Source organism: Sorghum bicolor, chromosome 3 (assembly GCF_000003195.3).
Source record: "Sorghum bicolor cultivar BTx623 chromosome 3, Sorghum_bicolor_NCBIv3, whole genome shotgun sequence".
Taxonomy (NCBI): domain Eukaryota; kingdom Viridiplantae; phylum Streptophyta; class Magnoliopsida; order Poales; family Poaceae; genus Sorghum; species Sorghum bicolor.
Window position 1 is genome coordinate 64101569 of NC_012872.2, and position 23923 is coordinate 64125491.

Genomic DNA, 23923 nt, shown 5'->3' on the forward strand with positions numbered 1-23923 from the left:
CAGGCCAATCCATATAGCTAGGCTCTAGGAGCCCACCCGTACATTTGAAGCCAGGCCCAGAAAGAAACTCGGGGTTAGTGTTTCTTCTGGAGCCAGGCTCCGTCCCGCTCTGCATGCGGGCGCTGTGGTGGGCCCGCTTGGCCTTGGTCGGCCGCCGAATAAAAGGGGAAGCTTCATCGCTTGGCTAGGGTTTTAGGCTACTGTTCACTTATTTCCTCTCTCGAGCCGCCGCTCTCGGTCGCTGCCTCGCAACACTTCACCTCAGGGGCTCCCCGTTTCCCGCCTCCTCGTTGTTCCATCCCCGGCGGCGGAGGTCGTCAGAGTTCCTGGTAAGGCCCCGTGGCACTGGTGTGCGCCCGCACTCTCCCTCCTCTTCCCCTCTACTTCATGGCAACCAGTGCCCCCTGGCAACGATATAGGCCACGGCAGATGTCGGCGTCAGTGGCGGGCTGGTAGTCGCTCATCGTCGAGCACGAGTGGAGACGTCAACCTAGGGATGGAGTGCTCGAGGCTCGGCGAGAGGGACGCGAAGGGGTGAATGGGAGGCTTGACGAGAGGTGAACAAATGGGTGACCGATTCGAGATGGACGACGTCCGACTTTTTATTACAATGAAGAAAGGGGGAGGGGTAAGGCTACCAGTTCACCCTATTGGTGAAGCCACCCAACAGGTAAACCAACAACCAAACACGCATAACTCGGCTACACTAGGTTAGCCAAGAAAAATTACATCAAACCAAAAACTTGAAAATGAAAATCATGCCAGGGAGAGCCTAATAACCAAAGAAGCCCATATTGGCTATATGGGGCAAGTTCGGGCTGATCTAGCTACACTGGGCTATCCAGGCTACCTGGGGCTACAAACCAAACACACCGTATATATTTTTGTTATTTTGATTATTAACCTTCTAGTTATTGTATATTATTATTTCACCTAATTGAGGTTTCTTCTTGATTTTTTTGAAATCATCATCCCTCTAGTTGCCCTCTCAATCCTATATCGGTAGACGCGTTTTCAACTTTTTCGGACAGTCTCACTTATATTGGAGCGTAATGGTAGTGCTCTTAGTAGAAAGTTAAAAAAATGAAGGACTTAGATTAACTCCAGTCCAAATCTCTAAATTAAGCCCTTAAATTTTTATTTACAAGCTATAATAAAAAAAGTAGGAGCTCAAATTAAGACCAAACTCCAATGGAAAAAAACAGATCAAGTCCTTATCTCACATATTTTTGTCTTGATTTATGGGTGGGAAGAGGAAACTGGGTGGGATCTACTAGATAGGGGTTCTAGATATGACGAGCTGAAACTATAATTTGAGAGGACATGTAAAATGGAAGCCCAAGTAGGAAGTGAGTTGAAGTTGATTTTTTGATCAAATTCTAGATTTAGAATAAAGACTTATTTAGGAGGTGGGTTGGAGTTGCTGAGCTCCAAAAATCTTGTAACTTTTCAAGTGTCATTAAAATCAAGCATGTTTTTTTGGATATGTTATCATAGCTTGTAGTTCTAAAATTGTTTTTTCTCGTAATGTTATTATATTTGAATTTTCGGTTAAGCTGCAGCCTGCTGTATAGATTGGTAGATTTAACAATAAAATCAAACGAATGTGCTATGGTCAAAAATCTTAATCATAGGTCTGTTTTTTATATAATTTCTAGGCATATGTGGTCAGTTGAAATTTAAAATCTCGATTCCGTATTTCCAGAAGGCAACGTGTCATATAATCCTATCTAGCTCAGTACTGTACATTCCTCCTTCCAACCTCGGGCCCGCCCGTCCTGAGGTCCGAGCTCGATGCAGCCGATCCGGCGGCGGCACCGAGGCTTTCCACTCCTCTGTCTCTCCGCCGCCCTCCTCGCTGCCGCCACTCTTCTCCCCGGTGCCGCCGTCGCTGAGGGCGTCACGCCCTCCGAGGCGCGCCGGCTCCGCGATGAGGTATGGCCGGCCCCTCAGATCCGCCGCTCCTAACTCTTCTACACATTGCTAGTTCCGTAGCTCCGCCCCAAGTTAGTGCTTGAGTGGTGATTTTAGCGTGTAGCTAGCTGATTTTGTAATTTCGGTTGATGATTGAGCGAATTTTCTAGCTTGCTTACATTCATTGTCTGTTAATGTCTGATGCGAGTTGATCAGATCGCGGTTTTGTTATGCTGCTATTGCACAATTGCTTTTGTTCATGCTTGGTATGTTTTACCAATTCTGGTAAATGGTTCTACTGATCATGTGCTAAGCTTGTAGGCGTGTCTCAATTGTATATGTCACACTCATTTGAGTAGGCTGCTAGTTACCATGTCTGTGTCACAGTGGCTGGCCTTAGCAATAAAGACCAGGATACCAAAGAATAGCTACTTCGTGGATCTTGAAGCTGATGTTGGCTGGCTGTGGTTGGTCTAGCGATCGGTGAAAACTAGGGCAGAAAATTAAGGGCACAAAGCTATCAATGCTGGCCATCGTAATGGAAAATAGCAAAAATAAAGGAGAATTTCCCAGTTGAGATGCTAATTGAACTCCATGCTTAACTATATGGCAGGCCGCACAGAACTAAGTAGTTCTTCAAGATTTTCTTCATTCAAATCTCATGAGCAAAATAAGAAACCAGCGTCTTGTCTGGTTTCTACTGTTTCTTGTTTTGGAGGTGAGGGAGGTATGCTTCAATTACGTTGCAGGACCATGAGCAAAATAAGAAGCCAATGTCACTTCTCTTCATTTTGTAATCCAATTAAAGATGCTTAAAGTAGATTTCTAATTATACTTCACTAGTTGTCTAATCTAAGTCAATGCGCTAGATCCTTTTGAATGTGCAAATAGCTGCAGGTGAAAACTTACCTGACAATATTAAAATGCTGGTCTGCTTGCAAATCGCTTCCTGGGGCAGATGGTCATATTTACTCAAATAGTCAAGCGTCCAGTGAAGGACGGTAAGAGCCGAGGTCTGGAAGGATTTGTGGAGGAATGATGAGTGACCAAGGGTGGGAAACTGGAAGTGTAGTTAATAAGCCCTGCTTCCTAAGCATTTCTTAGATAACTGTGCTAGTTAAATTTCTGTCATTAAAGGCCTTGGGTAGCCCAAGAGTTGTGCGGGTACCCAGGCAGCTAGTCTGTCTAATTAAAGCTCTAGTGAGCTGTTTGTAATCAATGCAATATCTGTCTTTCTCTATATATATGAAGGAGACGCCTGGGGTTAGGGGCCTCAAGGCTAATCAAAATCTGTGTTACCTCTAACATTTGGTATCGGAGCTAGGTTAGACACCAGAGAGCCACGATGCCAACTCCTCACCTCCTCCACCCATGTCGACCTCTGCTGAGCGTGTTGCCAGGCTCAAGGCCGCGCGTTTGAAGGCTGCAGAAGAAGCAGCAGCGCTGGCAGTCCAGGCAGCACAGCAGGCGGCGGCTGCTGCAGAGGCGGCAGCAAGGACGGCGCAGGAGCTGCGGGCCGAAATTGCTGCTGAGAAGGGAGAAGAAGAGGAGGAAGAGGAAGAGGACTTGAGGAGCCAGAGGACTCCATCGCGGGACAGGCGCCGTTCGCAGTCACCACTGCGTAACAGAAGGCGTCGTGGCGGCGGCCGCTATGAATCACCGCAAGGCAGGGTGGTTTACCGCGACTCCGGCAGCGGCACATCATGGCCAATGCTGGACAAGACAAATTACTATGAGTGGAGCCAGACGATGAAGCTCAGGATGCAGGCGCGCGATCTCTGGGAAGCTGTCGAAGGAGGCCCAGTGCAGTACCGCGACGACAGGCGAGCCTTGGAGGTGATTGTCGCGTCTGTGCCCAAGGAGTTGGGGCTCTCGCTCCTTGACAAGGCGACAGCAAAGGAGGCATGGGATGCCATCGCTGCGACTCGAATCGGTGTGGACAGGGTCCGCCGAGCGACGTTGCAGCGGCTGCGTCGGGAGTGGGAGAACATGGATGTCAAGCCTGGCGAGTCGGTGGAGGATTTTGCCCTGCGGCTGTCAACTCTGCACCAGCAGCTTGTTCTTCATGGTGACAGGGACATCGACGAGAAGCGTGTTGTGGAGAAGTTTCTGCGCACGGTGCCTGCCAAGTACGCGCAGATTGTCGTCGCCATCGAGCAGTTCCTCGATTTCGAGGCACTCTCGCTTGAGGAGGTGACAGGAAGGCTCAAGGCGGTGGATGAACGTGAAGCGCAAGCTGTGACAGAGCCGGTGTCCGTCAACGGCAAGCTGCTGTACACCGAGGAGCAGTGGCGTGCGCGTTTGAAGAAGGAGAAGCAAGGCGCAGAAGAAGCTGGCGGTTCTGGTTTCAAGAACAAGCATGGCGGTGGCGGCGGACGCGGCCGTGGTGGTGGACGCGGACGAGGCAGAGGTGCTGGCCGTGGTGGCGGACGTGGAGAAGGCAGAGGCGCTGGCCGTGTTGGCCCCAACACCTGCCTCAACTGCAACCAGGAAGGCCACTGGGCACGTGAGTGTCCCCAGCCACGCCGTGAAGATGCAGAGCGCGGCGGAGGGGGAAACCGTGCTGGCCGCGGTGGTGGCAACCGTGGTGGAGGTCGTGGCGGCGGAAATCAGGCTGGGCAGCGTGGTGGGAACCAAGGAAGGCATGAAGCGCGCGCCCAGTACGCTGAGTGCGATGAAGATGGTGCTCTGTTTCTGGCACATGGCTTCATCAGCCTGGAACAGAGCACGCCGGCGCACAGCTACATGGCGCAGCACGTCGAGCTCTCTGAGCCACGCGCTCGCGCCTACCTCGGCGTGGACGAATAAGAGGTGGACAGCGGCTGGTACCTGGACTCCGGCGCGACGCATCACATGACCGGGCGCCAAGAGCTCTTTGCTGATCTGAACACTGGCGTTCGAGGAACGGTCCGGTTCGGGGATGCGTCGAAGGTTGAGATCAAGGGCGTCGGGTCTATTGTTTTCCAAGCCAAGACCGGTGAGCAGAGGGTTCTTCATGGCGTCTATTTCATTCCAGCGCTGAAGAACTCTATCATAAGTCTGGGACAGCTTGATGAAGGAGGGTCCAAGGTTGAGATTGATGATGGCGTGCTTCGCATCTGGGACAAGAGTCGCCGTCTGCTCGCCAAGGTACGCAGAGGGAAGAATAGGTTGTATATTCTGCATCTTGAGGCTGCACAACCTGTCTGTCTCGCGGCACGCAAGGATGAAGAGGCGTGGCAGTGGCATGAGCGTTTCGGCCATCTGCACTTCGATGCACTCCGGCGACTCAGCAAGGAGGAGATGGCGCGCGGGATGCCGGTGGTCGACCATGTTGAGCAGGTGTGTGACACCTGCGTTACCACCAAGCAGAGACGGCGTTCCTTTCCGGCTGCAGCAGCATACCGTGCCCAGAATCAGCTTGAGCTGGTGCACGGTGACTTGTGCAGTCCGGTCACGCCAGCGACACCGGCGGGCAACCGCTATATCTTGCTGCTTGTCGATGACGCCACCCGCTTTATGTGGGCTGTGCTGCTGCCATCCATGGACGCAGCAGCAGAAGCAATCAAGAAGGTTAAGGTGGCAGCAGAGGTGGAAAGCGGGCGCAAGCTGAAGGTCCTGCGCACTGACAATGGCGGTGAATTCACCGTCGCAGAGTTTGCTGCATACTGCGCTGATGAAGGTATTAAACGGCATTTCAGTGCCCCTTATTCACCGCAACAGAACGGTGTTGTTGAGCGCAGGAACCAAACAGTGGTGGCCATGGCACGAGCTCTGCTCAAGCAACGCCAGATGCCCTCTCGGTTTTGGGGGGAGGCTGTGATGACGGCTGTACACATCCTGAATCGATCCCCGACGAAGGCGCTGAAGAATGTCACTCCTTATGAAGCGTGGCATGGTCGGGCACCAACAGTCGGCCACCTCAAGGTCTTTGGCTGTGTGGCTTATACCCGGCGGCTTACTCAGCTTCGCAAGCTCGATGACCGCGGAGAGGCTAGCGTGTTTATCGGCTATGCGGAAGGGGCCAAGGCATACCGTATCTATGATCCAGTGTCCCAGCGTGTGCGTGTCAGCCGTGATGTGGTGTTCGACGAAGGCCGCGGCTGGGACTGGGCATCACCAGCAGTAGGCACACCAGAAGCAGCGGGCAGTGAGTTTTCTGTTGAATTCCCATGGGCGGAGGAACTCCCTGAAGCAGGAAGTTCAGCGTCGCCTTCACTATCTCCTTTGCCACATCCTGCATCGCCTGGTTTCTCTCCGGTGGATGCAGGAGAGCCTGCAGCAGAAGCAGAGGAGCCCGCAGCGGAGGCAGAGGCGCCTGCGTCACCCAGAACACCTACACCAGCTCCAGCAAGTCCTCAGGTTGAGCATGTGACTCCCCTGGAAGATGATGATGAAAGGGTGGATGCCTACCATGACGATGAAGAACTCCGCTATCGGAAGATTCATGACATTATTGGTGATCAGCCAACCCCTCCGCCAGCGCAGCGGCTGTTTGCAGAACTGAATCTCACCCATTCTGGTGAGCCTACAAGCTATGAAGAAGCCAAAGATGATCCAGATTGGCAAGCAGCGATGAAGGAGGAGCTGAGATCAGTAGAGCGGAATGGGACTTGGGAACTTGTTTCTCCCCGTCCTGGTCACCGTCCCATTTCACTAAAATGGGTGTTTAAGCTGAAGAAGGATGAACATGGAGCTGTAATTAGGCACAAGGCAAGACTTGTGGCCCGTGGTTTTGTGCAGCAGGAAGGAGTTGACTATGAAGATGCTTTTGCACCAGTTGCAAGGATGGAATCAGTGCGTGTTTTGCTTGCCTTAGCAGCACAAGAGGGATGGGCAGTACATCACATGGATGTGAAGTCTGCATTTTTGAATGGAGAACTCCAGGAGGAGGTTTATGTTACACAGCCTCCAGGTTTTGCTGTAACAGGAGAAGAGAAGAAAGTGTACAGGCTGCACAAGGCCCTGTATGGCCTGAGACAGGCTCCTCGGGCATGGAATGCCAAGCTTGACTTCACTCTCAAGCAGATGGGTTTTGAGCAGAATGTGTATGAAGCTGCTATGTACAGAAAGGGATCAGGTGACTCCTTACTGGTAATTGGAGTCTATGTTGATGATTTGATCATCACAGGAGCCAATCAGCAGAAGATTGAAGCTTTCAAGGCAAAGATGAAGCAAACCTTTGAAATGAGTGATTTAGGTCTTCTGTCCTTCTATCTGGGAGTTGAGGTGAGACAATCAGAAGGGAACATCACTCTGAAGCAAACCCATTATGCTAAGAAGATACTTGAGCTTGGTGGTATGGCAGGTTGTAATCCAGCCACCACACCCATGGAAGAAAGGCTGAAATTGAGCAAGGAAAGCACAGCAAAAGAAGTAAATCCAACTCAGTACAGAAGACTGGTTGGCAGTTTGAGATACCTAGTGCACACCAGACCAGATTTGGCTTTTGCTGTAGGGTATGTTAGCAGATTTCTGGAGAAGCCAACAACTGAACATCTTCAGGCTGTGAAGAGGATCTTGAGATACCTGGCTGGTACACTAGATCATGGGCTTTGCTACACCAGATCAACAGGCAAAGCAAGGTTTGTGGGTTACAGTGATTCAGATTTGGCTGGAGATGTTGATTCAAGCAAAAGCACAACTGGATGTTTGTTCTTCCTTGGAACCAGCCTGGTCAGCTGGCAGTCTGTCAAATAGAGAGTTGTTGCTCTGTCCAGCTGTGAGGCTGAATATGTGGCGATGACAACAGCTGCAACCCAAGCTTTGTGGTTGTCAAGACTGTTTGCAGATTTGTTGGGAAGAAAAGTTGAAGTGGTGGAACTCAGAGTAGACAATAAGTCTGCTCTGGCTTTGGCAAAGAATCCTGTTTTCCATGACAGGAGCAAGCATATTAGAATCAAGCATCATTTCATCAGAGATTGTGTGGAAGATGGTAGCATCAAGACAGAGTTCATTCCCACTGCAGATCAGCTCGCTGATATACTGACTAAAGCTTTGGGCAAAACCAAGCTGGAAGAGATGAGGAGCAGGATTGGGATCAAGGAGATCAAGATTAATTGAAGCAGGCCTTAGGGGGAGAAATGTAGTTAATAAGCCCTGCTTCCTAAGCATTTCTTAGATAACTGTGCTAGTTAAATTTCTGTCATTAAAGGCCTTGGGTAGCCCAAGAGTTGTGCGGGTACCCAGGCAGCTAGTCTGTCTAATTAAAGCTCTAGTGAGCTGTTTGTAATCAATGCAATATCTGTCTTTCTCTATATATATGAAGGAGACGCCTGGGGTTAGGGGCCTCAAGGCTAATCAAAATCTGTGTTACCTCTAACAGGAAGGAGTGAGTCTGGAGTCACACTGGAAGGAGTGAGTCTGGAGTCACACCAGGTGACCTGCCAGCATGCGATGGATGGTGCAGGCAGTGCTGCTGCATGGGTGAGCCATTGAGGGCTGAGATAGAGAACAGGATAGGTGCTGCCAGGGTTGTTGATTTACTCCTGCCAGCCCTTTGCTAGCTAGGATTGGCGTTGGGGAATCCCCGACCCCGGTGGCGTTCCTCTGCTCAATGGGAAGGAGAGAGGAGGTGAGAGCGAGCCAAGAGTGAGGCAAGAGCCATGCATGTATGCCTTGGTACTGGGAGTTGGTGTTGGGCCAGACAGTTAAATGGGCTGATGGAGTGATTTATAGCCTGGGAGACTGGGGCCATTAGTTTGGACAGGCTGAAATATTTGGGAGTTAACATTTGCTAAGCGAAAGACTAGGGCCTTGGGCCTAGTGACTGGTCTGCCCTGTTAGCTGGGCTAAAATATGAACCCAAACTATGAGGTGCGGCTGCGGCCAGTACAGTTCTCCGAGATGGATTCTCCAAGGAACTTGATTTCCACATAGATATATCTTCCATATCATTCTTTTGCGATAGCATGTGTTAATTTGGCAACTGATCATATTCGTATTGTCTTTGATTAACTCATACCTACAAGGACAAGCTAGCCTTGTTCTTGACCCCTTATTTTATGGCAAGATTTATTTGCTTAGACACTGGCTTAAAAATAACATATTTCATGTAGGTGAAGGATATGTTCTATCATGCGTTTGATGGGTACATGAAGTATGCTTTCCCACTCGATGAGCTGCGACCCTTAAGTTGCCAAGGTGAAGACTCCCTTGGTGGTTACGCGCTCACTCTTGTAAGAAGATGAGATTTGTGTGTATTTCATACAATCTGTCACCATCATGGACCTGCCATCATTCATGAAAATTTGCTTCATTGACAGATCGATTCTTTGGATACCTTGGCTTTACTGGGTGATAAGGAGAAATTTGGTGCTGCTGTGGAGTGGGTTGGTAAGAATGTCCGCTTTGATATTGTAAGTAAACATGTGGACCATTAAGTCAATTTGGTTTTACTAACCAGATATTTCAGACTGAATATTCACTAGAATCAAGTAACTGTATTGGATTTGTTTTGCCGATAGATGACCAATTCTTGAGTTTGCATCTAATGTGAATGGATAGATGCTAATTAACAATTATGCATCCATTTGCTAGTCTCTGATTGGCAGCAAGATCGTTAGGTACTAACTGAAAATACTACTTATGTGTGATGTAAATATTTAATACAACGATGAGTTGAAATCTCATTTCCAAATTTGCATGTATTAAAACCTTTGCAAATGTGGTTACACTATCTTTACGTCCTTTTAGCCAAATAAATACTACCATAATTCTCTCATCTGATAGAAACTACTTCAGCTCATTTTCAGTATCTCCTGTAGATGTTTGAGAAAAAGTATCTCCTATTGATTGAACAGTTTATAACTTTGCATGCAAGAACTTGTATCCTGTTGGGTTTGTGAAATTTTTTTGCTAAATTAGCTTGCTCTACGAGCCATATTTGGCAATTTAGAATATGATAGTGTAACAGTGCACATTCTTGAAAGTTTTAGACTTATAACTTAGGTGAGTCATGATGATTATATCTGTTGCAGTATATGTTAAATTTTGCATTTGGGAAGCTCTGCATTAATAATCAAATGGTATTCTTGAAATATTATCACTGTAGCTTCTAATCTAGTCCGTTCCAATTGTAAGTCCTTTTAGCTTTGTACTAAGTCAAAGTGTCAAACTTGTCTAACTTCGACTAAGTTTATAGAGAATTAATATCAACATCTACAATGTCAAATAAATGCACTATCAAAATAAATTTCATGGTGCATCTAATGAATCTAGTTTGATGTCGAAGATGTTTGTGCATCTTTTTATAAATTTGGTCAAAGCCAAACAAGTTTGACTTAGGACAAAGCTAAAATGACTTACAATTTGGAAAGGAGGGAAAACTCAAATAAAATTGTTCTGTATGTATTGAGAAAATTTAAGTATGTGCCATTGAATCCCATTTGAAAGATTCTCTTGGTATATCCAATTTTCATGTGTCTTTCTTCTGTATCGAAACTAGTACTAATCATGCTATTCTATTTATGCAATATTCTATTGTTTTGGTATTTTTAGTTTTATGCGATGTAGCTGTTTTACTGCTTGATTAAATGTTAAGTGTATAGGTTAGAACTCAGAATGCTACAACGTTTAACAGCCTATTAACACCACATTTTTGTTTGCAGTATATGCTGCTCGAACAATAATGTTTCCTTACTATGTATGCAGAATAAAACCGTCTCTGTTTTTGAAACCAACATACGTATCCTTGGGGGTCTGCTATCAGCTCACCTGATTGCCAGTGATTATGCCACTGTACGTCTGTTCTATCACGTGCATTCTTTTTTTGTTTGCTCGTAATCTCTTTAACTGGCTTCCTGATAGGTGCTATTCACTAGTCAAAAAAAAAAAATGCTATTCACTGGGTGCTTTACACTTTTTTTTCTTTTTTAGTACTGCTGCGACATGAAATCATTACTGAAGTTGCACTGCAAAACGAAAGCTAATGTAAGATGATATTGGGGAAAAAAAGTGGCCATGGAAAGTAGTCATCCCCCTGGGCTCTGGCTTTATCTTAATTAATACAAAGGAGTTTGAGACCCTGTAAGGAAGTACTCATGCAACCTGTGAGTACCTGGGTTCAATTTCAGGTTGGCAGCCTCTCAACTGGAGGCTCTACCACTGAGCTATCACTCAGATGATATTGATGTGTCATATGTCAACATCTATTGCCATTGTGAATGTGGTTGTATTAATGGTTGAAGGTAGGCAGGTCCATTGGTACTCAAAAGTGAGCCATAATACTAGCAAGCTACCTTACCCACAGTATCATGCCAACTATTGTGTGTGCATAGATGAATAAGACATGTTTCTAAATCTGTAAAACTTAACAGGGTTAAACCAACAGATATCTAAATGTATTTTTGAGTGTTTCAGCCTTCGTATTTTATTCATGCCTAAGACTTGAGAAGATTCCAGAGTTATTATGTGAAAACAATAAAATTAGCATAAATGCATAATGGCTATAGGGGGTCAAAACCAAAAAAATACCGTGAACTGAAATTTTTCTGCTTCTTGTTATTTGGATCCTTGTTTATTAAGAGTGCTTCTTGGGCAAAGAGATTTTTGAAGCCCAGTACAGTTCAAGTGGTCCAATTATTGTAGCTTCTCATTGACAGGGTATGAGAATCCAATCTTATGATGACCAGTTACTTCATTTAGCTGCTGACTTGGCTCAGAGGTTGTTGCCCGCATTTGACACTCCTACAGGTTCATTACCTTTTCTATTATTATAATCTTCCTGGAATGACTGGCTTATATCTTGCATCAGACATTTGATTCCAATTTTTTTTCATGTTCTTTGTTGTAAAATGATTGTTTCCACTGGTCGGGAATTGTCACTTGGCGATACTGGAATTACAAACACACAACTGCATTTGATGCTTTACTCTAATGAAAACATAAATAAAAACATTGCTTAGTGATGGAAAGAACTTCATGATAGTCATATTAACTTGTCTTTCCAAGTTTGCAGACTGAAACTGGATGTCATATAGGTATAGTTATATCATATGTGGTTGTCTCATATTCTCAGTAGTTAATCTGATTTTTACTGCACTGCTTCAATGGATGTAATTGTTGGAGACAAGATTTATCTAGGAAAGGTGGTTTGCAAAATGTAAATCATGGAAGTCATCATTTCAATTGAAACCTGCTTGTACCTGAACCATTTTGGTACTCTTTACTGACACAATCTGGGACATAAATCTGTTCTGAATGTTGTTCAATATCATACATGGAGTAATTTGCTAAATTAGACTACTGTTCCATCCAACTACCATATGAAAATTCCTCATGACACTGACAGTTTGCAGGCCAGGCCAGGCCGAAAAAAGCCTGATAGTTTTTGGGCCTAAAATTCGTGCCCATTAATGGCCCTGACAGAGTTGGCATGATGTTTTTGTGCTGGGTCTGGATGGTCTGACTGCTATTTTCCAGCAGAAAAATAATTGTAGAAATTGTTTCAATCTGGCTCATTTTTTCACGGGCCTGGTTTCCTCTGCCCAGGTCTGGCCCTAGAGCAGCCAAGGGCTGGGCTTGGGCCAGGTCAGTTTTGTTCCGGTCATTTGCTTTACAGTCAACTTGACACAAAATACCATTTTACCTTTCTAACATCATGTTATATTCTTAATTTCCTATGTCTTTCCTGACTAGTGTTGTCTTCGCAGGTATTCCATTTGGATCTGTTAATTTAATGTATGGAGTCGATGAAAATGAAAGCAAGGCAAGCTTCTTTCTTCCTCCCTATTGCTAGCTGTAGAGCTTGGCAAACAGAAATAGTTCTGCATACCTATTAATGATTTTGAACCTTGAATCTGAATATTGATTTTGGAACCACCTAAAAGAACATAAAGATTGTACGCAGTGCTGAAAGGTCCCACACAAGATAGAGTCTGGGGAAGGTAGTTTCTAGGTTGCCTTGCTCTTGTTTATTTTATAAGGAGGCTGAATGGAGAGACTACCCAGTGATACCCAGTGCTGAAACAACTAAAAGAACACTGAAGTTTTGAGACACCTGTCTCACATTTTTTTCTTTTCATCGCAAAAAACATCACCCTGTCAATGTCACCTAGTTTTCTATTTGTGCTCAAATGGGCATAAGCAGTTTTGAGTTTCACTGCTGAGAGGTGACACTCTATGTTATTCCAGATAACATCAACGGCTGGTGGTGGTACTTTGACACTGGAATTTGGCATATTGAGTCGCTTGACTAATAATACTGGTAAGTCTTAATATGTGTAATTGTGCACTGGTTTAGTGACAGCACTGGTTTACCGTACATTTTCTACATGTACAAGGATCTAGGACTGTCTTTTTTTTGTGGTTTATTTTGACCAGTTAGTATGCAGGGGATATTTTATGCAAACTTTTCAAATAGCAATGGCAATGTGTGAGTGTAGACTTAAAAAATGCACGTGTATATCTGTCAGAGTACTCTGTATTAGATGATCAGAACACAATACTGCATACCTTTGACTATTGACCATGGGCAAACTTTATAACCGAAGATAAGTTATCATGCTTAACATAAAATGTCCTCTACAGTGTACAGCTTAGATAAGTGGTTATGTTCTTGGTCTGTTAATTTCATGCTTCATTTACATTGGTCATGTATCATACTTAAACAGAAGAAGATGGCCTCTGAACAGTGATTTTGGTACTCATTATTCATCTGTTGTGCCATAATTTTGAAGTCCTCTACTTCTTTCTTGCAGTTTTTGAGCGAGTTACAAAAAAATCAGTGCGTGGAATATGGTCACGCAGATCAAAACTCAATCTTGTTGGTGCCCATATAAATGTCTTTACTGGTGAATGGACACAGAAGGTTTGGTTTTGTCCTTTCAGTGGTAGTTTTAAATTAACTGGTAGCATTCTCCCGTTAATATTTTAGCTCCGTGTATTTCGTTACATGTTTGGAGCCATGCAGCATACTGTCAGTGATGAATATGTTGAGATGATGACCTGCTATTGTTGGAATATAAGTGAATTGCCCACCTCTCCCCATCAGTTTAAGCTTTTGGGTTGAACTGGTTGGTGCATGCAACTCAATATGGTATCAGAGCCAGAGGTCTCGAGTTAGAATCCTGGTCAGCGCAATTAAATAAAATAATTGCTGCTCGCTCCTACTCCACGTCTGAGGCCTGAGGGAGCCTCCACGTGAGGGGGAGTGTTGGAATATAAGTGAATTGCCCACCTCTCCCCATCAGCTTAAGCTTTTGGGTTGAACTGGTTGGTGCATGCAACTCAATAGCTATTTCTTTTCAAGAAAGCACTAGCTGCTAGGCAGGCGGTGATGCTTGGACAGTTGGCCTAGAGTTTAGTTGTGGCCTAGGGCTGTTGTACTTTTTGAATCGGTAATGATACCTATAAGACGTCCGTCCGTCCGGACGTTGCTGTCCACTCATTTTGTTGCTCTCCCACGCCTTCTCATCCACTCATTTTTTCATCTCTACTCTTCTCTCACATCTCGCTGCCACTTCCACCGCTCGCACCATGCGGCCGCACTTTCTGCCATGCGCGAGCCGCTACCACTTCCACCGCTCGGACCATGCGGCCGCACTTTCTGCCATGCACGAGCCGCTCCTCCCTCCTTTTCTCCCTCCGATCCCTCCCCGCTGCGACCCACACGCCATCCATGCCGCCGGAGTAGAGCACGACGGTGGCAGCTTTCAGTGAGCGGCGCAACTCCCTTCCTCCCTGCTCTTTCTCCCTCGCTCTCGTGACCTCCATGCATCTGGAGATGGAGACAACGACGCGGCTCCAACGAGGTAGGTGGAGAGGGATTTGGATCCGAAGCCTTTCACTCCCTTTTCCCTCTCTCCTCTTGTGGATCTAGATCTGAGCCCTCCTCTGCTCCTCCTCCACCTCTTGCTCCTTCTGCTCTTCCTCTGGATCTAGATCTACGGGATATTGTGTTGGCCAAGGTTTCGGCGAGCTCTTGGGATTCAGTGCTCGTACGTGTTGTAATGGTGTTCTCTGGTTTTTTGCAGTATGTTTTTCAGGTGATGTTGCAGTAGGATAGGGTTCCGGCGAGCTCTCGGGTTCAGATCTCGTCATTGTTGCAATGGTTCTATCTAGACGTTGCAGTAGGTTTTAGTCGTTGTTGCAGTTTTGTGTTTTGAGATGTTTCAATTGCTTCAGTCTGCATGTTGTAGTAGTTTGTTTTATGTTGTTACAACATTTGTTCGGTGTTGTTGTAGTACTATGTCCATGGTGTTTTAGTCGCTCCATCCAATGCTTTAATCTGCACTGTTGTATTAGTTGTTGCATCTTGTTGCAACAGTTGGTCGATGTTGTTGTAATACTATGTCTGTGGTGTTTCGGTTGCTCCATCTAATGCTTCAACCTATGCTGTTGTATTAGTTGTTACATGTTGTTGCAACAGCCGTTTTTTGTTGTTGTAATACTATATTTATGGTGTTTCAGCTGTTCTATCCAATACTTCAATCTGTATGTTGTAGCAGTTGTTTGCATGTTGTTGTAGCAATTATTCTTGTTTGTTGTAATACGATGTTTATGATGTTTCAGCTACTTCAACTTGTTAGTTGTAGCAGTATGTCAGGTGTTGTTGCACTATTATACATATTGTGTTGCAGCGTCAAGTATGGGGATAGGTTGTAGGGACGAGTTAGCGGCAGGCAGATCTGCTAGGGGCCGACAAAGCGAGGGGCAGAGGCGATCCCATGCTCGTGGGGACGGAGGATGGGCTCCTTGCGCGAGGAACGGACGAAGTGCGGTCCTCTGTGCGGGGCAGGGGTAAGTTGGTTGGGAGGGAGCGGATAAGAAACGGTCTTCCGGACGGGATGAGTGGGGCAGAGGTGAGTTGATTAGAGGCGGATGAGATTTCTTTTTTTTCTGTGGCGCGGGTGGGGGGGCTCGGCGTCCGGACGCGTTGTTGGCGCCGGACGTCCGGGCGCTAGCATCTGGGGTAATGTCTTGTTCAAAAGGCATATTGAAATTAAGAATATGACAATATCATGCATCCATGAGTTCTGTGGCCATAGTCTGCCATTCTCCACCTCTCATTTGTCCCAGTTTTATGAGTAGATAAGTGCTAGACCCCTATGAGAAAATGCCTAGGTGTTGTGTGAGTTGATTTTGCTCCACCTAGTGCCTAGGTGGCTAGGTGCCACGAATCTCCACCTAGCAAACTAGGCTTCACCTTTTCAGACAGAGTTGATAACCCCCATGGACTGAAACCATTTTGTTATGTATCCAAGATGTTTGAGTTTTCTTCCTGACTGGTTACATGACTATTTTACTAATGTAATTGTCGTTGCATGACACATAAGTATATCAATATATTTTTTAAAAATGTTTTTATTTTCTGCAATGCTTAAATTTTAAGTTGATTGATCATCATGAACTATTGTTAATGACGTGATTTTTCTCTCTGGTTGTAGGATGCAGGAATTGGCACAAGCATTGATTCATTCTATGAATATCTTCTAAAGGCAAGGAAGACCACCATGTTTATTATTTTTGGCGTTCATATTTGTTCATCCCAGTGCCTTAATCATACTTTCATTTTTTTTAAAAAAAAACTTCACATCCTTACAAAGAATTCAAGGTATGCTGTACTGAATTACTGATAATGTCATAAAATGAGTTACACTGCAGGTCCTTAAAACTTGTGCGATATTCTGAAGTTAATGAGCGTGAGCCTAGAATTTATTTATAGCCAAGATTGTGTTTATGTTACCAACAATTCAACACAACTCCGGGGAGCACAGTGTGCACTAAACAAATCTGTGGCTATAAATGCACGATTCTCAGGTTTCTTACTTGAGCTCTCAGGTTTCTTACTTGAGCATAGCACGCAAATTTTAAGGACCCAAACATAATCTACTCTCTCTCGACTAGTCTCAGATTAGATTATTGAAGTTATCCCTGATATATATTCTTTGCTAGAGCTTGGACAAAACTATGCTCGTCACCTAGCTTTGTTCATTCTTCCTTTTCTTTTACTATTTACTATCAAACATTTTAACAGTTAATTTTGTATGCCAACGTTCAACAGGCGTATTTATTGTTTGGAGATGAAGAATACCTGTATATATTTCAGGAGGCTTACAAAGCTGCCATGCACTATCTCCATCACGATCCTTGGTAACGATCCTAATTCCTATTCGTTGCAGTTGGGTTATAGAATATAAATCTGGTACTGTTGGATTCACATTTAAAGGTACTTTATATGATATAAATTTATGGTCATAGGCAATGTAGTATGAAAGGTAATGATGGTCAAGTAAGTCTTTGATGACCACATCTGGTCAAACTGTGCCTTACATTTTAAAAGGTGGGAGTATTTATATCTGTAGCAGAAAAAAGGTGCTACATATAAGCAACTAGGTTTGTTTAGCTCTGTGGTGATGCTCCCGCCCTTGTTTAAAACCAAAAATGAAAATTCCATCACAGGTACGTGGAGGTCAATATGAACTCTGGTGCTACTGTTTGGCCACTCTTCAATAGTCTGCAGGCATTCTGGCCAGGGCTTCAGGTTTGGTTACATATATTTCTGATAATTGTTGTGGCTTTGTTGCACATGTTTTAGATGATTGCTTATGCTGCTTAGATTTAAGGTCTTAGCTGGAGATGTTGATCCTGCTATTCGCACACATGCTGCCTTCTTCAGCGTCTGGAAAAAGTATGGTTTTACCCCTGAAGGTTTTAATCTTGCTACATCCACTGTCCAGGTAATGAAACTGTTAAGCTATAATAGTCAAGGGTATTAGCATAATCTCCTATCTAAGGCTTGCCATTTGCCTCTCATTATACCAAACAAAAACAAATTTTACCTAACCTTGTGGCAGTACGCACTCTAAACCCTTGAACTTCAAACTCTCATATTAGACCTTACTACAGGAAAAGGATTGTAGCAAAATTGTATGAATCGATTGAAGTTTTCCTTTTGGCCTGTGATAGCTGGGTGCACAAAGTTGAAGGACAGAAGAGAGTTACTGATTTATACTTGCACTAATATTGCCATTTTCAACATTTCATAGAATGGACAAAGGAGCTACCCGCTACGGCCAGAGTTGATTGAAAGCACATATTGGTTGTTCAAGGCTACCAGAGATCATAGGTGTGTCTTTCTTTACAAGGTGAAGATATATTTGGTTTTGTTGTATAAGAAATTTATTGTTTAAGTTGCAATCTTCCTTACTGTTAGAAAGAAAAGGACAGTTTCTGTCAGTGCAAGATTCACTAAATTTTAGATTTTATTTAGGTTGTTTATTCAAACTTGGGCAAATTTGCCCTAAACATTCGATGACATTTTAATCTGTCATTTTCTACCTATGTCCTGCTCGTACAACCCAAGATAATCCTGCAATTGTGATTACCCTTGACCAATGTCTGCTATGTGGCTATGCCAAAAGTCAAGTCCAGTCTAAGCACATGGTGATTAAGTTGCAGCACTTGCATTGCCAGTTCATTGGCTGTTGTTTCAATTGATTAACATGAGCTGAAAATTCCTTGTGTAATTTCTTTAGTATTATTGGTGTCTGATCCATTTGATTTTCGCCTATACATACACAACTTGCAGACTTTGATACTCACTTCACTCAGCTGTATCCTACCTATATTCTATGCCCTGGCTTTAATGTTTTATCTTTATATTAATGCAGATACCTTGATGTTGGAAGGGACATATTAGCAAGCCTTCAATATGGTGCTAGATGCCCTTGTGGCTACTGCCACATAGCAGATGTGGAAACCCACAAGCAGGATGATCACATGGAGAGTTTTTTCCTTGCAGAAACGGTGAGCATCCCTACAGCAAATGCTGCTGCCAATTTTACCTTTGATGATATGATGCTGGTATGCCTGCAATGTTTCTGGCAGTGGGATTGTGTGGGACATGCAGTGTGGAACTCAGGATCTATAAGACCTTAGTTTAAAATAGATGGGATCAGCTATATTAGCCTTAGTATTTTGCATAAAGATGTCAGGTGTCATTGTGTCAATTTAAGGGTTTACTATGCTCCAGTTTGTACAAAATATCTCTAAGTTTACGTAATTGCAATATACCCCTACTTTTGCACTTTTCCGAAAGTTCAATAAGTATCCTATTATGACGAAACAAACTCCTTGATTTGTTTCCATTTTGAGTGCTGGACAGAAGTTCCAGCTCAGAATAATTTTGTTTCAAATTCCAGCAATTCCTTGCTAATTAAGCTGCTAAATTTACTCCATCCCAAAAGGAGTACACTTCTTGTTTGTTTCAAGTTTGACCAAACCTATGCAAAAAGGTACTAACATTTATGATACCGAATAAGTACCATTAGATTAATCATGGAATATATTTTCAGACTAAACCTATTCGGAGACAAAAATGATACTATTTTATATAAACTTAGTCAAACTTAAGAAAATTTGACTTAGACCCAAACTAGAAATGCACTCTTTTTTTGGGACAGAGGGCATAAATACATGGCATTTTCCTTTATTTATCCTTTATTGCTGAAATCTAACTACCAGCACATACCAGGTCAAATATCTCTGGCTTCTTTTTGATTTAGCTGCTGGCCCTGACAATATTGTTGAAAGTGGACCATATAAGTAAGTACGACACCAGAATCCAGTAAGTTCAGGTGTTTATTCAGACTTATTCATACTTACAGTGTATCATCGGCTCTGCAGGTACATATTTAGTACAGAGGGTCATTTGCTACCTGTTACTCCTGAGATAGCCTTGGTAGATGAACATTGTTCTTATTTTGGAGCATTCTGTAATGGTGGTGCCGACCATGGATATGGTGCTAGTGCTAGTTCTACTAAGCATCAAAATGGAAACTATACCCAATTAGATGATATTCAAACCCATTCCAGTCTCTATTCAACGTCCAACGTGTTGTTTAAGACAGGAGGTTACATCAAGGTAACTCTTATGTGGTTCCTGATTAACATTTTTTATTCCTTGGTCACTGCATATGTAACCTTTGTTGACAGAAAATGGAACAATAGTGGATTACAATGTGTGAAGTCTAAGCTATTTTAAAGAGTCTATTGATGTGGTCCATGAGACACAGAATGGTGCATATGGCATCCAACAGGTTGCAGTTATCAATTAACTGGAGTTAGAAAGCAATGAATATACAGCAAGGAGGGTGTAGTTTTCTTTCTGTCTCAGTGTGGCGTATATGGCATCTGAAGCTAGTTTTCTACCTTGATCCAGTGTATTTGGTATTTTGTTACATGAACAAGAGCATCCTGTTTTCCTGGTTTTATTCTTTTTTTTTATTGAATTTTGAATGCTAGTCTTGCTAATAGAACCATCTATGTTTTTGCCTCTTCATCTAATAGATTAACACTAAATGCATGCACAAAATTCAGATTGTGCATGCGATTAAATTATGTTTATTTTTCTTTTCTCCAACCTTAACATATCCTTTTTGATAGGGAGTTTGTCCAGGATTGACTCATGCACAGAAACTTGGGATATCATACTCTGATGGAGAGGATAACTTTATAGAGCAGACTTCTGAAAGTCGTGAGCATCATGGTGAATCTGCAGTAGAATCTAGCATCCAAGACCAATCAAGTTCTATTATATTAATCTCTCACCCAGTCACAAGCCAACAGGATGAGGCTTTGGAGAGTGGGTCTGGAAGTCAAGATCATGGAAACATTGTTGTAACTTCTGATTCTGATTCTGATTCTGATTCCACAAGCCGTGATAATATTGTTGGAGCGAACACTGAAGAACTTATGGAGGACATTGAGGGCACCTCTGGACAGGACAAAAGATGAAGAGGTTGCTCAGAGTGTTGAGTCGAAGATATCAACTGACCCTTTGTTCATGTAGCGACCCATTTCTGTGGAATCTCCAGGGTCAATAGCTTGCTGAATGCAGAACAAGTTAGCAAGCAAGCAAATGGCTGGTAGACGCTTCAGTATCTTGTCCGATTCTCAACATCTGAAAGGAGTTCTTGAGATGATTGGGCGCCATATTGTTGCGTTGAGGACTGACTTTGAACGTGGGAAATTGATATTTACTTTCAGATAGTAGTATATTACAGGGTGGGCATTCACTAATTTGTTCTTTTCTGTATTGGTTACATAGATATTCTTTTGATTAATAGAGAAGGTACGAATTTTGTACACCAGATGCATATGAAGAGACACTGCATACAACATGGGATTTTTTTGGTTGTAGAACAGATCATAAACAGCAAACGAGTTTTAGTGTGCAAGCTTACAAGACTTTATATTCGAATTCAGGGATTTGAAGCTAACATGCTCTTGATTAGGCATGGGCGTGGCGTGGGCATGGACCGATGGGTAATGTTAGTGTCCACTGCCACTGGCCGGAGCCTAGCCAGGATGCAGTGTTGCTAGGTGCGGGATTGCAGGGCTGGGTTGGGCTGGGTCCGCTGGTGAAAGGCTGACTCAGTTTAGATTGGTCAGGGTCGACAACGGTGGAGTCGGTCGGCATCGCCGCTCGCTTCGCCGGCAAAGGGTGGAGGGAGTAGCAACGGATGCTGCTACACCAGTGGAAGAACTGTGGTCTGGGTCTGGGGCTATTTAGAACCTGTCTGGCGGGGCTCAAAACGGTTGTTTTTCTTGAACGGATCAAAGAAGGCAAAATTTGCTGTTGCTATTGCTACGTGCGTGCGTAATCTCCACGGCCGGATCAAAATATTATTACTTATAATCCAGCTGCTAACATCTCGCAAAAGTGAAGCTTAGATACAAATAGCCATGTCTGAAATTACACCGGTGGCCGCCACCACCATGTTTACATGCAGATCCTTTAACAGCAGGAGAGGGTGGATGGATGGATGGATGGATCTAGAGCGAGAGGCCGGACTCCTCGTCCTCGTCGAGGTCGGAGGTGTAGACGGTGTAGAGGGACCAGATGAGGCCGAAGACCCCCAGGAGGATCCACCCCAGCAGGTTGTTGCTGAGCCCAAGGCTGAGCCCGGTGCCCTCCGTGGACATCCGCTCGTCCACGAGCGCCAGCGCGGGCCCCGCCGACGCGGTCACCGCGCCCGCGGCGGCGAGCAGCGACGCGCCAGCGGCCTTGGCGCTGACGGCGGCCGCGTCCTTGGCGTAGCTGCACCGCACCCTCTCGCTCCTCGCCCTCAGCTGGGGCAGCCCTGCGGACAGCGAGGAGCTCCGGCGTGAGCATGCAACGCGTGAAACGCGAGAAAAAACGAATATATATATACTGGCCGTGTGCCGTGTCGTACCTAGAGCGTTGGGCCTGGCGATCGCGGCGCGGGCAACGACGGTGGTCGCCGCGGCGGCGCTGACGGTGGCCATGACTGCTGCCTCTGGATCTCTTTTGCTGGATAGTGGAGTGTGGTGCTTTTGCTCTGTGGCTCCCGTGCGCCAGTTGGCGGCGTTTCCTTTTTAAAAAAGGCGAATACGAAAGAGATTATCACGAACCGCTGTGGCTGCAAATCGTCTGCCGCCGCTAGGATTGGGTGAGGCACGGGATTGGCTATCCTTTTGCACCCGCGGCCTATCCACTCGCACCCAATCGGGTTGAGCCAGCTGGACCCCGTCGATGGCCATCTGGAGTTCTGGACGTGGAATTCAGGGTAGCCAGGTGGCCTGGTGACTGCTGGCTGGGCACCAGGCACCAGCAATGTTGGTTTCAGTACAAATAAAATGGCTCAAGTAGATAAGTTTATTTCTGGTGGCCTCTACAGTGCCTTTCTCCTTTAACGGTCACTTTTATTCCCCTCTCTCTCCCTTCTCTTTTCTTTTCTTTTCTTGCAAAGGATCACATTCTCTTTTCTCTCTCACAAAAGAAATGTCTTTCTCTAAGTATATGAAGCTTTTGCAGTTAACTATAACAACTGCAACTTAGACTGTCCCCAACACTCCACTCTAGACGTTGGCTTTAGATTTCCACATCAGCAATAATCTGTTGTAGTGGCAATGATGGTACTTTGGAATAATGTCTCTCTCTCCCTACCTCAACGGCATTTGATCTAACGTCGGCAAAGGGCCATTGAGAGTTTAACCTATCAGATATGCTTCAGATCTTAGTATTTGGTGTGCTTATGAGCGGCGAGTGACTTTTGTGATCTTCAAAGTCTTGTCCAGTTAGGGTGTTTGCAGGTGTCCTTTTTCTTGGTTGTCTTGTCAGTGCAATCTTCAAGTTTCGAGAGACAGTAAAGGTTCAAAGGAAGAAGACAACCAATTTGGTCTTTAATGTCCTCTTATTCTTTAGAGGTCATTTTGTATCTTATTGTCTATTTTTTGTACCAACCTTTGTTTTTCTTAAGATATATAAGATGAAAGATACTTTTCCTCTTGAGTATCTTTATAAAAAAAAGACTATGACAATTACAAAGTGCCTGCCTTCCCTTTTTATAACGTCACCACTTTTGGGGAAGCCCTTTGGAACTACATCGAGCTGTTAGACTTTCACCTCGTGGCGAGTTGCTTTTGGATTAAAACTTAGGGGAAGGCAGATAAGCTGAAGGAGACGGTTTTCTTTTAGCTTCTTTGGGGAATGGTTCAAAACTCCAAAGTAGCTCGATTCATTATTTATTCAGCTGGAGCATGCATTTACACTCAAATAATGTTTGATAAGCCTTGACGTTCCACAAGGCATGACCGCCGCTTAAAATTTTGCCGACGACTAGCTTCAGTTTGTGTGGCCATTCACAAATACTCCCTGCACATCTCGCTTCTCAAGATTTTTTTTTTCAATTCAACTAAATATATAACAAAAAAGTTATAATATTTATAATGCATAATAGTATCAGTAGATTAGTTATGCTGTATACTTTCATAATAAAATAAAATTATTTAGAGATATAAATCTTAATACCATTTCTATAAAGTTAATTAGTCAAACTATCAAAGTTTCGTAACCAATATTAGTTATCATGGTATGAATAGCGTTCCTCAAAATAAACAAAAAAGGCATCCATTATTGTGATTGGAAGATAATATTATGTCATAGTTTTTACACATTTGTCTAACTGTAAATCCATGTTTTTGCAGCCGAAGCAACCTAAAACTTGGGCAAATTCGGCCAACAATCAGTTAAATTATACAATATGCAAGCTTAGTCATAAAA

The 23923-nt window shown here is 44.4% G+C and overlaps 2 protein-coding genes across 3 annotated transcripts; one reads left to right on the forward strand and one right to left on the reverse strand.

The window, feature by feature from the left end:
* On the forward strand, positions 1732 to 21036 carry LOC8072143 (alpha-mannosidase I MNS4). 2 transcript variants are annotated; one of them, XM_002456382.2, is made up of 17 exons: positions 1732 to 1935; positions 8952 to 9071; positions 9159 to 9251; positions 10546 to 10632; positions 11496 to 11586; positions 12546 to 12601; positions 13027 to 13099; positions 13593 to 13702; positions 16281 to 16331; positions 16898 to 16986; positions 17296 to 17377; positions 17460 to 17573; positions 17883 to 17962; positions 18507 to 18642; positions 19370 to 19440; positions 19522 to 19759; positions 20281 to 21036. In XM_002456382.2, exons 1-17 carry the CDS (start codon positions 1795 to 1797, stop codon positions 20629 to 20631), a joined length of 1983 nt encoding a protein of 660 aa, XP_002456427.2. In that variant the 5' UTR covers positions 1732 to 1794; the 3' UTR covers positions 20632 to 21036. The 2 variants fall into 2 exon arrangements, with proteins under 2 accessions (XP_002456427.2, XP_021313275.1); XM_021457600.1 differs by lacking the exon at positions 1732 to 1935 and adding an exon at positions 2561 to 2632.
* LOC8072144 (photosystem II reaction center W protein, chloroplastic) lies at positions 21494 to 22256 on the reverse strand. Its single transcript, XM_002458533.2, has 2 exons — positions 22074 to 22256; positions 21494 to 21980 (listed from the first exon to the last, which is right to left on the reverse strand). The coding sequence occupies exons 1-2, from the start codon at positions 22144 to 22146 to the stop codon at positions 21673 to 21675; spliced, it is 381 nt and encodes a 126-aa protein (XP_002458578.1). The 5' UTR covers positions 22147 to 22256; the 3' UTR covers positions 21494 to 21672.